Source organism: Cucurbita maxima, unplaced genomic scaffold (genome assembly GCF_002738345.1).
Source record: "Cucurbita maxima cultivar Rimu unplaced genomic scaffold, Cmax_1.0 Cma_Scf00012, whole genome shotgun sequence".
Classification (NCBI taxonomy): domain Eukaryota; kingdom Viridiplantae; phylum Streptophyta; class Magnoliopsida; order Cucurbitales; family Cucurbitaceae; genus Cucurbita; species Cucurbita maxima.
This window is the reverse complement of record NW_019272028.1, coordinates 4,235,469-4,252,636: the sequence shown is the minus strand read 5'-3', so window position 1 is coordinate 4,252,636 and position 17,168 is coordinate 4,235,469. Positions and strand designations below refer to the sequence as shown.

General features: G+C 37.2%; 1 protein-coding gene and 1 non-coding gene across 2 annotated transcripts; one reads left to right on the top strand and one right to left on the bottom strand.

Moving 5' to 3' along the window:
* LOC111487871 lies at positions 1-101 on the top strand. Its single transcript, XR_002719128.1, has one exon. It is a non-coding gene; the product is annotated as a U6 spliceosomal RNA (small nuclear RNA).
* A 746-nt stretch (positions 102-847) lies between these two features.
* Positions 848-16,484, bottom strand: LOC111487043 (probable protein arginine N-methyltransferase 6). The gene is made up of 13 exons (XM_023134258.1): positions 16,165-16,484; positions 14,632-14,697; positions 13,610-13,678; positions 10,951-10,986; positions 9,978-10,043; positions 9,455-9,523; positions 9,242-9,319; positions 8,515-8,593; positions 4,246-4,340; positions 2,807-2,891; positions 1,868-2,061; positions 1,418-1,536; positions 848-1,334 (listed from the first exon to the last, which is right to left on the bottom strand). Exons 1-13 carry the CDS (start codon positions 16,408-16,410, stop codon positions 1,292-1,294), a joined length of 1,245 nt encoding a protein of 414 aa, XP_022990026.1. The 5' UTR covers positions 16,411-16,484; the 3' UTR covers positions 848-1,291.
* Between the last annotated feature and the right edge of the window lie 684 nt (positions 16,485-17,168).

Here is a 17,168-nt window from a genome sequence, read left to right as displayed (position 1 = left end):
GTTCCGCTCTCCAAGGACATCCGATTAAATTGAAACGATACAGAGAAGATTAGCATGGCCCCTATGCAAGGATGACATGCATAGAAATGGTCCAAATTTTTAAGTTCGTAACTGCCCAAGCCCCCACCGCTAGCAGATATTGTCCTCTTTGGACTTTCTCTTATGAGCTTCCCCTCAAGGTTTTAAAACACGTCCACTAGAGAAAGGTTTCCACACCCTTATAATGAATGTTTCGTTCCCCTCTCCAACTGATGTGGGATCTTGCAATCCACCCCCTTGGGGGCCAGCATCATTGCTGGCACACCACTCAGTGTCTGGCTCTGATACCATTTGTAATAGCTCAAGTCCACCGCTAGTAGATATTGTCCTCTTTAGGCTTCCCCTTAAGGTTTTAAAACGCATCAATTAGGGAAAGGTTTCCACACCCTTATAAAGAATGTTTCGTTCCCCTCTCCAACTGATGTGGAATCTCACAAGAATTCTAAAGCTCATTCACTACTTTGTTGATCGAGAGATATTTCGAACATAAACACGACAACTACATTGGCACAATCAGCAGGGGAACAAGCCAGAAGAGAAGAGAAGATAAAAATAGAGTCATACTTAGCTTTTCCTCTCTTCTCCAGCTGAAATAGAACACGTTGAACTCCTAGAACAAGAGGATGTGTATGCAATATTGGATATGGAAGATATCAAAAACAGAAAAAGGTTAACCAACTTAATATCTCATCAATTTTCAGCTATCACAGAACAGATCATTGAGATATAGTCAAAAGTGGAGAACTACAATATCAGGACACAAGAGGATGTATGTTTCAGAATCAATAAGAGATGTGAGAGAAAGATAGAGAGAGAGAATGATCATACTTCTAGATTGAACTTGGGCATTTAAAAAATAAATGATGGGAGTTCTATAATCTTACATGATGGAAAAATACTCGTCCTTGAGAATTTGAAGGGGATAAGTCCTACAATTGTAATATCAATGTAGTATTACATTTCAATAAAAGAATTCTTCATGGAGTCTTGTATCAATCTTAGCCTACATCTTTCCCGAAGAGAAGACAATGTGACGAAGAAATCGAATCAAGCAATCGCAAAGCAAAAACACGGTCAAGAGTCAACTGTCTCTTAGGTCAACCAAACCAGCAGCTTCCAGACACTTCAAATTCTAAAAATGTTAGTCTTGAGTAGTAATTCCTAGAGTTGATTGGAAAATTGTTTCAGGAAGGTTAAGCCTTAAGAAGGCTCACAGACACTACACATCAAGAAACAAAGCAAAGAATAGATATCACCTCATCACCGACTCTTTTACAAAGGAACGCCCACCTGAACTGCATGATCAAATATCAAAGCCAAAATGAGATGCGCATATCAAAGCAGTGGCTGGAGAAATCTTTGCTACAATAGAACTCACACGTATTCGAGGCGAATATTCATGAACCGACGGTTTTCTCTGCTTTGCGACAAAGTAACAGAGCCTTCGATTATTTGGTCTTGTTCGACCTCTAATGGGTCATAGAAATAGATTAATGTCTGCAAAAATAAACAAGATTAATTCTGACCAAAGCAACTTAACTAGAAGATTAAGGCTAAATAATAACAACAATCTACGTAAGTTTTGGACGAACAAATATCTCCATGACGTTACCACACATTTCACCCCATTCCCGAAACATGCAAACATGTGGCTAAAAGATTTTTCGATCATTTTTTTCTTGTAAATAGTCTTTAGTTTCATATATCTTCTTTTCCATCCAAAAAATAAATCATAAATGGAGAAACCAAAACCTTAAGTCATGCACCAATGTAGAAAAGGAATACAGAAACATTTAAAATATTGAGTTACAATAATACGATGACATACCTGCTGCCAATGGGTTGGAGGGTCCTCAGGTGCCGTGGACAGTACAAGTGCTTCATTTGGATTTGCACGTTTCTTCCTCTGGCTTCCATCATTCACTTGATTATCATCAGAATTTGAGGGCACTAGACCATGCATGGCGGTAGCAGGCCCACAAAACTCCACATCAAACCAGAATGCAAAACCATGCAACGGAGCTGGAAATTAAAGAGCTTTTAATCACACAAGTACAAATTTGAAAATCAAAGAACACTATAGCAACGGGAAAATTACGTATAAACAGCACGAGAATGGATCCGTGACATGGAAGAAAAAAAGTTTGCACTCTAAAAATACACAAACAATATATAATGAACCATGATTAGAATATATCCATATGGTCCTACTTAATGCGACACCCATGTAGTCCAAACTCCACATTGATATGTAAACAACACAGGTAAGGAAGATAAAAGCTAGAAGAATTCGCTACAGTGACTCCATATATAACAGCCCAACCCCACCACTAATAGATATTGTTCTTTTTGAGCTTTCCCTTTCGAGTTTCCCCTTAAGGATTTTAAAATGCGTCTACTAGGGAGAGGTTTCCACACCCTTATAAGGAATGATTCGTTCTTCTCTCCAACTAATGTGGGATCTCACAATCCACCCCTTTTGGGGGCCAGCATCCTCGCTAGCACACCATATGGTGCCTGGCTCTGATACCATTTGTAACAGCACAAGCCCAATGCTAGCAGATATTGTCCTCTATGGGCTTCCCCTCAAGGTTTTTAAAACGTGTCTGCTAAGGAGAGGTTTCCACACCTTTACAATGAATGATTTGTTCCTCTCTCCAACCGATGTGGGATCTCACACCATATCATATGACAACCCAATATTATATAAGTTCATGCATGAATGCCACCGCATGTCAAGAGGGAAGAATAGTGAGAGAGACATTACCTCGCATCATTGACTTGAACTTGTAACTTTTTGTGACAGACTCGAGCTCGCCAATTGAAACCGTGAGGCAGTCTACATGCTTTACCTGTAAAGGTGAACAGATTGACTTTAAACATTTGTAAATTACTCTATTTCTCCTTGCCTCCCTCCAAGTAAGGAATTAAATTTCTGTCCCACCAAAAATTAATCTATCGCTTTTCAACTAAAGTTGTCAAAGAAAGGTTCTAGTCAGGTTGTTCCATTCTCTCTTTCATCATTGGACTTTCGAAAATACTTCTAAAGAAATGACATCACATGCTCTTTGGGTGGCTAATCCATCACAAACTCCCTTGAAATTCTTGTCATTTTTTTTTCCAAATTCAATTATAGATCTGATCAACCAGCCATTTTTGTATATATAAAAAGAAAATTTAGAAACAGAGCATTATAATGATACATAGAAATTACCAAAAATAATGGAATACCAAAAAACGTGAAGCATAAGGAAGGAAACTACTGAAGCCCTGATCAAATTCAGCCACAATGTCCCTCTTGGTACCCGTCGAGGAACGATGAGTGCAAGCTGTGGTACTTTAGGGAAGGAAACTTGCCAGCCAAAGAAAAAAAAAAAAAAGACTAACAGCTTTAAAAGAATCCTGCCTGCCAACTTAGCATGGCAGATATTTTGCACGAAGCCAACACTTGTGAACTCACTACAACAAACGAAAAATTTATAATAAACAAATAGCATCCACATCCTCAGGTATTTCACAGCTTATGCATTAAGATCGCTTCATGAAAGACTGATAAGTTCTTGCCTTCCTTAAGCACAAAAAAGAATCCATTCCGACCAAAAATTGTGATGTCATTAATGCATCATTTATCTTCACCTAAAGCATCAAGAGGTTACAAGAAACAATCCCCAATCGAGGTTAATAAAAAGCACTACTTTTGAAAACTCACATTTATCCTCACCTTTTAAAAGCAACATCTTTCATGTGTCTTGAGAGATAGGAGGAAGAGATATGATCTTATGTCAGGTTTTACGCCTCACTATGCATGTCAGTTTCTAAGGAGTTTTTTAATCATCTTTTAGGTCTTTATTTTTTTCTGCTTGGAGCCCTTTTTGGATAGGTAGTTTAGTCTCTGGTTGACTCCCCTTTCTGGTCCACCTTTCTATAGGTCCTTTTATAGTCTTTCACATTTTTTGTCAACAAAACCCTGTTTATCAATTAAAAAGGAAAGGCACTATTATCTAAGAAATCACTACCTTTCCTAAGACCAATCATGAAGTATAAAAGGGTAAATGTTGCTGAAAACACTTCTTTTGGCACCAATATCCCTGCTTATATAATCAAACCTGAGTTGTTTTATGTACCTATTTGCCTTTTCAAGGTTGGAATTCTAGTTCACGATTTATATAATCAAACCAAAAAAGAAAGGGAACTTAGAATCCTCACCACTTCCGGCCATGTCAAAACATTCTCTCCTGATATTGTCTCAATCGATGGCTCTTCAAAAGCGCACTGTTTAGCTAATGGCAACATCGCTGACACTGCATACCCCCGCTCCCCCCAGCACCCGGGCAAGAAAAAGGAGAAAAAGAGTTAAATTTATATCAACAAGAACACAGCACAGGGAACAAATGAACAGAAAATGTATAATTTATTTTCTTAAAAAAAAGGTATAATTTATGAATGTACAAGTTACACACGGATTTTCATTTAAATACTAATAAATACACAGGTCTCCCACGCTCTTAGTAGGAAAACATGAACAAGATTTACTAAAGAACAAAACAAAAGATTCGGAAGTCATGCAAGAGAATATATAAAAATGTTATTTGTTTTTTAAATAAGTAATTTTATAGAGTATAAAATTACAAAAGAGAGAAAAAAAATTCCCAGTCAATGGAGTAACAAAAAACCTCTCCAATTGGTAACAAGAGAAACAATGGAATACGATTTAAAGAGGGTATCAATTACACCAAGATATAGCTAAAAAAGAGATACTCTCCCAAAGATCCTTGGCCTATCAATGATCCTTTTGCTGCTTATTGTTGGCATGACATCTTTAAACTCTTTAATCACCTGGTGCTTCCTAAAGCTCAGCAACTCTCTTTTGCTCATTTCAGGCACCTATTTTTCGCCCAGAGCAATGGTGGCTCTTCAGGAAGATTCTCACCGTGGATTTTTTTAGATTTGAATTGCTTTCCCCTATTTACTGCTCTCTTTCAAGAGATTCCTGTAATTATGTCTTGTATACACTTCTTTGTCATGGTGGTCTCTTTCAAAATTCTTTTTGTACTTATTTTCCCATCGAATTAACTTTATTAAGAAGGAAACAAAGATTTTCTTGATGAATGAAATGTACAAAATAAAGGAAAAATCTCAGCCACTAAAGGTGGTTGCAAAAATGACCTTCAATTAGCGACTACGGAAGAAAGATTATAACTCGTAAAGGGTGGTAAGCATTTACAACCAAGAAAGGGCAGTACAAAGAAAATTATCCATAAAAATATCGTACTAACTACAATGTTCTTTTCTAAATTACTAAAGAGGGTGGAACATGTTTTAATAAGTTCAGTGTGTGTCTTAACTATATCAATTCCTTCAACAAAAATAGTAGCACCAACCCTCAAACTTCCAAAGATTCTGGAACGTATTTAGGATGAATATCTGTTTTGGTTAGGTTAGGCGGTGTTGGTTATATAAGCTCTAAAAGAAGGAAAATTCTACAGTATATATATATTTACAAGAAAGAAAGAGAGAATTTTTTAAAACATGCCCCGGTGTGGTTGTGACCCTCACGTTACGACAAGCAAAGCGGCGTCCATCCGAGTGTCATGATGCGACCGAGGAGGTCGGTACATCATCTAACACACCACACAATGTGTGCATTGAAGAGTAGACGAGGCATAAGCAAGATAAGGGCCATGAGTAGACACAAATGTCAAAGATAGGCTTGTTGAAGGGCCAGGTAGGGCCTTGAGCCTTAACCTCGAAAATCGGGGTTCCGGAGGAAATTTGGACATGCGTTTTGGACTCAAGTCTATCCATATGAAATATGAATGCTTGCCAAATTTGGTGTCAATTGAACACCGGACGGACGCTCCACGACATCATATGACTGCTTGCCAAAATGACGTCTACCCGAGGAGGATTGGAAATGCCTAAATATGTACCTTCGAGGGAGACATGCACCACCCATGAGCCATGTGGCCTAAGTGAGCTACACTGGCACATGCGTGTGTCCCAGTGAGGGCGAGTGTTCTGAGAAGAGTGTCTCGGGTGACTTCCTTTGAAATAGGTCTTTCAAGGGCAGTACCGACAAGACATTTGTGTTGTCAAGCATCAGAAATAGAAACGAATCGAAGACAAGACTCCCCCAAGCTCAAGAATGTCGGTTGTGAGTAGTGTCAATGGTTGCAAGTAGAGAAACCGATGGTCAGACAAGACAAGCGTCGGCCAAGTGCCAAGTTGAGCACAACACAAGTTCTTATGAGGGGTAACCTTGCTGTAGAGAGGCAAGCCAAGTTTGAAGAGGACCTGAGTGAATGGGTTGTTCACGGCATGAATGTGCTCCAAAGTGCAAGCACATACGTATTCCTTGAGCCACTGCCTCGTGTCTAAGGTGGGTGGTTTCACAAGAGGATCAAGACTAGCATCAACTCGAGAAGTGAGCATCAACGGGACGTGGGAAAAGTAAAATGGCTATAGGAAGACTAGAGAAGTATCAAGGCAGCAATTTCCACAGGAAGGTGGCCAGTTGAAGACCTGGCTGAAGCGTAATGCCAACATGTGGTTGTGGTACAAGCTTTCAGACATTCACTACTGTAAAGGTTGGTGCCACAATGAGTAAATGTCGTGGTTGACTTGCGAGCCTTACCCCGAGGGGGGCACCGTTGTGTGCGCCTCAAAGAATATGATGAGTGAGGCCAAAGTGGTCAAGTTTGGGGCATGCTCCCCCTAGCCTAGGCGAGGATATGCAAAGCTAGTTAGTTTGCAGTGGATTGTCTGGTGAGTCTCAAGCCGAGTCTACGAGAAGGACGAGGGATGCCCTAGAGGGGATAGCCTACAACCATTGGGCAGTTGTTTTACCGTGCTTATGTTGTGAGTCTTGGAAATCGAGGGATGGTTCGTCAATGGGATAGCTCATAAGTAGTGTACAGTTTCTATATTCATTCTAAAGCACATATTTCCAGTGGGTCTGTCAGCAACCAGTTCGAAGTCAAATCGTCATCGAGGACAATGCTGAGATTAAGTGGGGGAGAGTGTCACAATCAGTGGAGTGGTTGTGCCCCCAAGTAAGTCATCGAGGACGATGACTAGTTTAAGTGGGGGAGAATGTCACAACCATACTATGAAGAGAGTAGGTTACGATCCTCACATTGCGACAAGCAAAGCGACGACCCTCAAGTGGCGCCCATCCAACCACACAAGGGCCTAAATGAGTGCCATGATGCGACCGAACAAAACGGTGCATCAACACACCACAGAGTGGGCATTGAAGAGTATACGAGGCATAAACAAGATAAGGGCCATGAGTAAACACAAGCGTCAAAGATAAATTTGTTGAAGAGTCTGGTAGAGTCTCGGGCCTTAATCTCAAATTCAAGTTCTAGAGGGAATTTGAGCAAGTGGTTCTAGAGTCAAGTTCATCCATATAAAATATGAATGTTCGCCAAATTTAGTGTCAATCGAACATCGGACGAGTGCTCCACGATACCAAATTGATGTCTACTCGAGGAGGATTGGAAATGCCTCAATATGTACCTTAAGGGGGAGGCATGGTGTCAGCTCTCCACCACCCCTGTGGCCTAAGAAAACTACCCTGTGGCACATGTGTGTCCCAGTGAGGGCGCGCGTTCCGAGACGAATGTCTTGGGCGACTTTTTTTGAAATGGGTCTTTCAATGACAGTACCAGGAAGCACGAGTGTGCAAGTATTGCGCCCTAGCCCAAGTGTTGAATGTTGGATAATGCACCCGTTATTCGGTATGGAGTCCGTAAATGACATGGCAAGGGCATGAGAGGGCCTATGCCTCGATAAAACCCGAATTGATGGATGTTTGGGATGTCCTGATGTTATGAACGATACGTGGGCCCGTTCTCAATAGCATGACCGAGTGAGCAACAATGGCCAACGACACCACATGACTAGGATGGCGTCAAGAAATATGAACCATGTTAATTGGGAACCAAGATGATGTTGGATGCAACGTTGCACAAAAGAGACCTTGACCTCGAGTAAAGGCAAGGTCAAGCCAAATGACTTGGTCTAGTGTAGAGGCAAGTCGGTTGTGTTGCAGATAATTGAACATGCACGTGCGGGCGGAGTGTGTGGCTGAACAAGCTTGGATTCTGCACAAGTGATGTTCTGTTGGCGAAGACAAACCTCACCTAAGGTCCGACGAACCCACAAGGTCCAGCGAAAAATGAATATGGGGTTTGGGTTCCCCTCAAGGCTAGTCATGAGCATGTCAACTCAAATTATTTAACCATAAACAAATCCAGTACCACCGTGACACATGACACATCTAATTATTTAAACAGTATCAAAAAGTTGTCGGTTTTAGAGAAAAAAATCTTCTCATTAATTTAATAGACCAAATTACTTATATATTCAACAAAGTACAAATAATTCTAGATAAACTGAGATATAAAAACAAAAGGCTAACTTATAAAAGCTGAAAAAATGGAACTCTGAAGCTTTGTAACATGGACTTACTATCAATTCCATATACACTGCGCCAGAAATCAATGCTCGCACTGTATCGGTCACTGTGAGTGACAGGTGCCATGTACAACTGTGAGTAAGATAGACAGAATCAGCACTGTATCTGTCAAGCTACTCAAGTTTATAAAACAAAGCATATGCGCACACACACACACACACACACAACATAAAACAAGCTCTGATCCCAAGTATCCAACTACCCAAGGTTTTAGCACTACTCCTTTTCTGTCTTATATATTGCTTAAGATTTTGAGGTATACATCGTACAGGTTTTCATTATGTACAGGGTATGTTGATCATTTAAAGCCTTCCAACTTTGATACCTCTTGCTGTTATTTCAACAGCTTTCATCTTTCTTGATGAAAGCTCCATTTCTCATTAAAAAAGAAGTACCAAACCAAACTAATCGGAGATAGAGGTTATGAATGCAAGGGGAATATTTTTGTATAGCTTTTCATTTTGCACAGATCATTTGAAGTTTTCCAACATCAATAGCTCTCGCTGATCTTTTCAATGCTTTTGCATCTTTCTTGATGAAAGTTCCATTTCTCATTAAAAATGACTCAAAGATCCTACAGAAAAATAGGTAACATGCATGCTAATGGTGTAGACACATCTCATAGTCCAAGTGAAAGTAATGAGAACAAAGGGGCAAAAAATTTCCACCAGTGTTACACAATAGATCAAAACTGAAGATAATATAAGAAAAGCACGATACTGTTGCATTTGATGGCAGTATAAGGCCTCCAGGTTTTAACCAACGATCTCTGGCATAAATTATACTTCCAAGCATGCTCTGCAATAATAATAACCCCACTATTCAATAGAGAGAATAAGTAAAATAGGATCTTTCATGAGAAACATTAAGGTAAACTTGCAGATAAGGTAATTATTTCAGGTTCAAGCTTTACAAGTTGATGAACATAATCACCTCGTATAAAAGCATATATCCCATCCACTCAGAAATAATAACATCCACATCCTCATCAATTTGAACATCCTGCAAGGTTTCAGGAGGAAAAGGTCAACAATGTAATTGTTATTAATAAATTAATCAAATTTACTAAATAATAAATGGTAAACAACTAAGTAACCTATTAATAAATTTTGTATGAACTAATATTGAACCCATCTCTTTATCATGTGCATCTCTGATTATAAATTTAGGGAATAGTTTCACCATTTAGTTGAAGATGGGCCACCTGAAATTTAAATGCGTTCCAAAAAAGATATAATAGAAACATTTCTTTAACCAATTTAAAGAATAAAAGCGCGAAGCAAGGAGTCAAACGTTACAAATGGGACTCCAATCATTAGCGGGTTTTCTTTTTCTTTTCTTTTTTTTTAATTTTATCAAATGATGGAAACATTTTAAACATATCAATTCTAGATTAATGAAGACTAGGAGCAACCAAATAGGAGTAAAGACAAATCTGCAACTTAAGAGAGCTCACCTCAACTCTACTATGCAATACAATAACAGTATCCGATAAATTATTGGCCTTAACAACCTCTGTGGCCTGCAAAGAAAAGCAAAATCAACTCAGACATAAAGTTCAAATTTTGCTTCTTCCATGATTCATAGATGTCTAACTAGGATCTTCAATAAAATTATATATTATAACAGTAATAATATGACAATTACATGTACTAAAATATGCATGGATACTAAGAGTGAAACTGAGTGCATCGATATGTAAGAATGTAACGTATTACAAATTTACAATTGATACTAGTCCATTAAAAGAAGAATTAGTAAGAACGAAAAGTAGATAGGCTACAAAATCTGAAACGTTGAGAGTTAAAAGTGATGCATGTAACCCCGATAGATTAAAAAAAAAAAAAAAAAAAAAAGCAGAAGCGATTGCATACGTTGGGTACTTACAGCTCAATAAGTTCAGTTTTTCCTGACATATCAAAATGACAAGACTCTGAAACACATGGTTAACTATGTTTCCACTACATTGATGTCAAAAGCCTCCAACCTTGGACAGTAAACATCAAAAAGCACCCACAGAAGGGATAAGGAAAAGTCGATGCAACTTAAAGTTTTGGAACATTGATCGAGTGGTAAAATTTATTCTTAGGCAACCAAAGGGGGAAACCATTACAGAATTAAAAATCTAACAGACAGATTTTCTTTACAATTGAATATTCTTTAGTTAAACAATTTAGCTAAATTGTTAATTTTAGTTAATCAATTAACTAAATAGCTAATAAATTCATATTGTCTTCTGACATCAGTTTCCAAAATTATACATGGGTGATTATGAATAAAATCATACAAAGGTGAGGGATATTACATAAAGATTTTTCAGGTAGCAATAATCAAGAAAGTGGTAGCTGGAAACACGTTAGTGTTTAAAGCCCAAAGCATACTATTTACAACCATAATAATAAGATTTCAATATCATACAAGAATAATACCTGCACTGCTATGTCACTTGCATCAACTGCATAAACCTGACAAAAGAGAGAAACAATGAGCATTCAAGAATGTTGTGGAACGATAAATATTTGTTACCCCAGATCTCAGATTAACAAATAAAATAAAATAAAAAGATTCATTGTACGAATAAAAATTACATCAAGCGAAATCCCTACAGAAGTCTCAATATCTCTCCCAAAGGAAATATTCATCAATTTCAAGTGTCATTACACAATTTGTATTAATTACACTTGAGGGATAAGTACGAAAGGAAGAAAATAACAAACTCTACAAAGAACAATTAAACTTAGCCAATCATACTGCCTCTTCCAATCTTAAACTTGGCCACCAATACCACCTCTTCCAATCTTTACTCTGACCGTGAAACACCCTTTCGTCTCTCTTTCCATAAACCCAAAGGTTGTTTTGACTGCATTCAACTATAAAGTCATAGTCTCTAAAAATGATCCATAGTATTGTGGCTCAATCAAGAAGAAAGAATGTCCTAACGTGGTCCATAATGTTCATTCTCCCATGTAAAACCTACAACGAAAAAAGCTTAATCTTCTTTAGAATTTTAAACTTCTACGACAAGGAACATAAAGGGGTTTTTGCAATATGATGATTAACGAAAATGAGAAGGAAAGGGTGGTAAGTGAATCCTAAGGGATTGGGGGACAAAACCAAAGGCTCTCCTTTGCTTTCCATTATGAAAGATAAGGAACTTATATCAACAACACGACCCTTCATCTCACATATCTATCTTTACCAACCAAACTCAAGTTCTTTTCATTACCATTTGTAGAAACTTCCCGTCAGCCATATCAAATGCTTTTTCAAATGCAGCCCTTCATCCACTAACCTGTCTTCTATCCCCCTTAACTCTATATTTTTTACCAAATTATTACCAATTAGAACCAAGCCCACTATTTGTCTTCCTTCAACGAAAGTATGGAGACATTTAGAAATTGAAGAAAAGAACACCATTTTTAGAAGTTTAGTGAAATGTTCCATGAAGTCTAGTTTCAACAAATCTTAATAGAAAAGTTCTCCCTTAGAAACACCTTTTAGAAGGAAGGAGATTTAAGATGCTGCAAAATCATTGAATGGATCAAAGATAGCTTACTCATATGCCAAAAGCTCTTTTGTTCTTAAATACAAAACACAAAAAGATCAGAATCTGTACCCGAGATTTTCATGTAAAGACTTTCCACCACAATATGTCGCTGATATACTATCATCCTTTCCTAGTTGTTCTTGAATACCAACAATGTGTAGGCAGTCATTTCTCCACTTCAATGACTCCATAAATTGACAAAATAATTTGAATTCATCGAACAATTGCCTTATCAACTGTTGCCCTCTATTGTCTCTCGGTATGGATCTGATGCTCATCTTGCACAATAGCCTTTTTCCATTTCTTTCCAAACACATCTAGTTGAATATAGGAGTACCTCTCAGCTCAATGATCCTTTACATGAGACTTGGAAGAAGCCTCATTTTCTTCTGGACCGCGAGTGTCGGACTTCCATAATGGATTATGTACTCAATGTCAATCACACCAACATTCTTCATTTGATCACTCTGTAAAGTGCGAACGATATCCCAATTGCATATCCAAGCCCCAAGCAAGGATCAAATCATTATAGACCACGAACCAAGCACAACCACACAGCTTGGGAAACATTGGGGTCATCAATGCTTTCCATTCAATGCATTGAGAAGCTGTGTTGTTGACATCACAAGCTTTCCCACAATTACTAGGTCTAAAAGTTCTTTCTTGTTTATAGCACCATTCTTGAAATTCCTTCTCAATTCTCCCCTTCTCCCGTTTCCCAACTAGTAAAGTCTTCGATCTGCTGGATCAATCAATTCTACTCCTTTTCTATAATGTCCTAATTTAAAGTGCATTCCTTCATTTTAATACTAAGTCTTTTATAAACACCTTTAAACCTTTTATTTTCTCCATCAGCCTATACCCTACCCAATGCATCAATTAACAGCCGCACTATAATCCTGCCCACAAACCTTAAACTAACTTCAAAGGCTGTGATTCTTGCATCAGTATTCACACACCTTAAAGGAGGAGGGCCCCAACAAAAAACTACTAGATTCTAACAAAAATGAAGTACGACTTAATATGCAACATGGTATTTGTTATAAGTGGAAAAGTAGCCTTGTTAACAAAATACACAAAGATCTAGGTCTTTCCGCTCCAATCCGTTCATTAAAAGAAACAAAAAAAAAAAAGTGAAGCATTATCTAACACCATCTCAATTTTTTTTTTTTTTTAAAAAAAAAACTTCTTTTCTGTTCGAAGTTTGGATAATAAAACATATCAAGCTTTGATAGAAATGGACACTCCCTTGTGTTTCACTTCAAAAATGTTTCAATTGTTAATGACTAGACAATCTTTAATAGAAAAGGTACGATGAAAATGGGCTGTTAGTGATTGAATTCCAAGGAACTGGAGTTAAAAGAGACGTCTAGGGATATCCTAGAGAGAGATGCCAGGCCAGCTCAACCAATAATTAAAAAGTGCAAATATCTCACCATTAGAAAAGCTAATAGTCCAAGTAAAATTTAAAAACAGATTCTCGCATTGTGCCAATAATGTTTTTAGGAAAAGAAAACACATTTAGACACAAGATAGCTCACCCGCCTAGCACCAGCCTGAGCACAAAATATGGAGAGGATACCAGTGCCACAGCCAACATCCATTACAACCTGTATTCAATTTAGTAAATAAACAGGAAAATGAGCACAGATCCAAATAGAATCCGGAAATGGATATATTATGCTATACACATGAAAGACTAAAGTTTTGACCCTGTTTTGATAGAGTGAAAGATAATGATAATGAATGTGAGAGTCAAAGACAGCAGATGCATGAAACTCTGTGTAGCAGAGAATAACCATGGATTAGATCAAAGAACTACGCAAAAAAACTGACTAGTAGCAGACCGTTTTTCTTTGTTGGGTGGCTTAAATATAAATGAAATTTCCTCATAGGATGTTAAATCCTTTAATCTGTCAACTCCATTTTAAAATAGAGGAGGGCCAAGTATCTACTTTTACTGCGTTCATACTAATTTTTTATTTAAAAACCAACTTTCATTGAAGAAAATGAAAGAAAAAAAGACATGAGGGCGGCTCAAAAAGGAAAGCAGAAAACAGAAGAAGCCAAAAAAAACAAAAACAAAAACCTTCATTGTTCGTATAGTGGCAAGTGTTGGAATAGACTTCCAGAAATTTTAGTGTTTCTTGAGTATTCGATCAAAGGACAAAGAATAATATTTTCCAGCCACCTTGTGAAATAAACTTTAGAAGTAAAGTGAAGCTTTTATTTATGGTGTTTTGTTTCAAGTTTGTCATTGTACTTCTTCTTATAACGTAATTTTTCCTAGTTAGAGGGCATTTTCATAACGTTTTGGTTCTCCAAAAAGTCGAGTTCTGGTTTTCATAATATGAAATTATAATTTCCCGTATTTAGGAGGAATATGTTTTCTCCTAAAGGAGAATGTCTTTTCATTATCCATCTGTAACTTTTAAGTCATTAATGAAAAATTATATTTCTTTTATTTAAAAAGAAAAATAAAAAGACAAAAGATGGATTGAAACTATTTCATTAAACACATGGCAAAGAAACAAATTTTATAAATTCAGCACAAACATATTACTTTGCCAGCAATATAACTCTGATGTTGCATAATTGCCGCCCTATAAGTTTCAGTCCGCACGCTATCCTGAAAATAGGGATTTCACGATATCTATCAATATAAAGAAAGAACAACACATGAATGGAGTAAAATTTCCGAATTTACACGCTTGCATGTTTTAGCTAATATAATCCATTCATTCTAAATAATTAATATACATTCATAAATAAGAAGAAAAAAAAAAACTTAAACATTTGGAAAGACTACTCTCAGATGCAGTCAAAAGAATAATGGAGATATGGCAATAATTTTTGTGCGCATTTCAGAGTGTTGTTCCATCTTCTACAATGAAGATCCCATGCCATAACGTCTCCAAGCTCTCAAATATTTCCGAAGTTTTTTTCTTTAAATTCGGCAATTGGGATTCAGTGGAATTTCAAGAATACGGCTGATATGGATGCCTCACTTTATGTGATGTCTTTAAACAATTTTGCATGATCTTTTAAAAGGGTTGCAACGGAAGTATATCTGAAACTGTAACTCAGGTTCTTGAGAACTTCTTTTTATAAAGGAGACAATTAAAGATAGATAAACAGTGTCTCTACCTTTTGACATATCTTGACAACGTTTTCTATCTCAAAACCAAAATACTAGACTTCAGAAGCTTGGTCAACCCAGTCCCATCACCATCAGCTCCTTATTTGGTGTTCTTATAGCCGAAGACTAAGGAGAATATCAATTCTCAAGATCTTAGTACACATACATCAAAGAGGTCTCCGCAAAGTGTAGGGTCTTTCATCAGCATGTCTTTCTTCAAGGTCTTAATGCCACTTATGGTAGTCTAGCAAAGTTATCCTACATGTTGTCCCGTGTCACAACCTAACTATGAAGAGAGTAGGTTGTGACTCTCACGTTACGACAAGAGAAGTGGAGCCCATCTGGCCACACGAGGGACTAGACGAGTGTCATGATGCAACCGAGGAGGACGGTGCATCATCGATGTTCAGTTGGCAAAGACAAACTTCACCTAAGATCCGACAAAGCCACAAAGCCGGACAAAAAATGTATATGGGGCTGGTCATGAGCGTGTCAAGATCACGACGCCGCACGTTTGAAAAAATAGGACGGTGACACTCCGCCCCCAATTGGTGTGTCCTTGACAAGACAGAAGGAAATGGTCTATCTATATAAGAGCCAAAACTCAAAATGGAACATTGGCCAAGTGGGCAAGGGAAAAAGTGAAGGGACTACATAAGCTAACCAAACTAGTGTATATAATAAACGGTCTAAAGTTTGCAATAGCGATTATAGACTAAAACTTCTTGGGAATCCAGCATATATAAAACCCATTTCCACTATAATCAAGAACATCATTCTGAAAATAAGCCTCAAAACACCCCCACAACATCCTCCCAACCGATGTCCTAACTTCCTTCCAAGTATCCCAAAGTTCCACCGCTCCAAATAAAGGACAAAATTAATATCTCAAATTGACATCGTCTAGTAAAACGCATCAGCAATTATCACAAATAGAGAACAACAACCGAAACTGACCTTGATCATTTCTTCATGAATACCAACGTGCGAGTACGATTGAAAGTAGGCCATGTCAAAATCGGTACAAGGAAGTCCCTCCACTTGCTTCATCTGCTCATCTTCAGAAACCCTCACTCCGCCGCCATTGGAGGACCTGCTAGCTCTTCCCCGGCGGGGGCGACCTTTCTGGACGGTTCCAGGCCGCTTTTCGGAGGAAGAGTCGCCGTGGTGGAAGCCGTTAGAGTGGCCGGAGTTGGAATACATTTTCCGAGGCTTCTTGGAGCTGTCTTTGTGTAGTCGGAGCTGGGAATACAGTAGTGTAATTAAGGTGTGACGTTCTTCTTGCAATATAAAAGCGAACGAGAAAGGGCGGGCGCAGATCAAAATGTTGTCTCCCAAACGACATGTCGAATTATTTTTTGTCTTTAAGGAATTTTAATTTTAAAAAACAAATTTATTTATTTATTTGAAGTTGTTATTGAAATTTAAATTTTTTTAAAATTAGATTGATTAAGGTTATAATTATTTCTTTCTTATAAAATTTTATTATTTTTACTACAATATTTTATACCATTTTATTCTATTTCTATAATTCTTTAAAAATAAAACATTAAAATTAAAAATAAATTGTTCATTTAAATATATTTCATTATTAAAGAGTTTTTTAATTTAATTATTTAGGATACGAGATAGAATTAAAATAGAATAAATCTTCCAATTTAAAATAAAAAAGGATTTTTTTTTTTTTTTTTTGTTGGAAGAAATAAAACTCGAACCATAGCATATGTTAGGTTTTTTTTTAATTATATTAAATTTTTATGAGATGCTCTATCGGGATTAGTTTAAAATGTCCAAAAAAATTTAAATCATTTTTAATATAATAATTTTTCACGGTTTTAAGTTATTTTTTGTAAGTCAAAATTTGTCACACTGAATGTAATAGAAACCCGAGAGACATGCATGTTTATCTAGACCAAATTTTGTAACCTTTAAATTTGAGTTTGAAATCTATTATACTCTTA

Bases quoted from the DNA above. Each gene is read 5' to 3' on its own strand.
- LOC111487043 (XM_023134258.1), bottom strand. From the start codon at position 16,410: ATGTATTCCAACTCCGGCCACTCTAACGGCTTCCACCACGGCGACTCT. The intron at 9,524-9,977 runs GTGAGCTCTCTT...GAAACCTTGCAG, and splicing joins TATTGCATAGTAGAGTTGAG to GATGTTCAAATTGATGAGGA. The intron at 1,335-1,417 runs GTGAGTTCTATT...TTGATCATGCAG, and splicing joins AATATTCGCCTCGAATACGT to TTCAGGTGGGCGTTCCTTTG.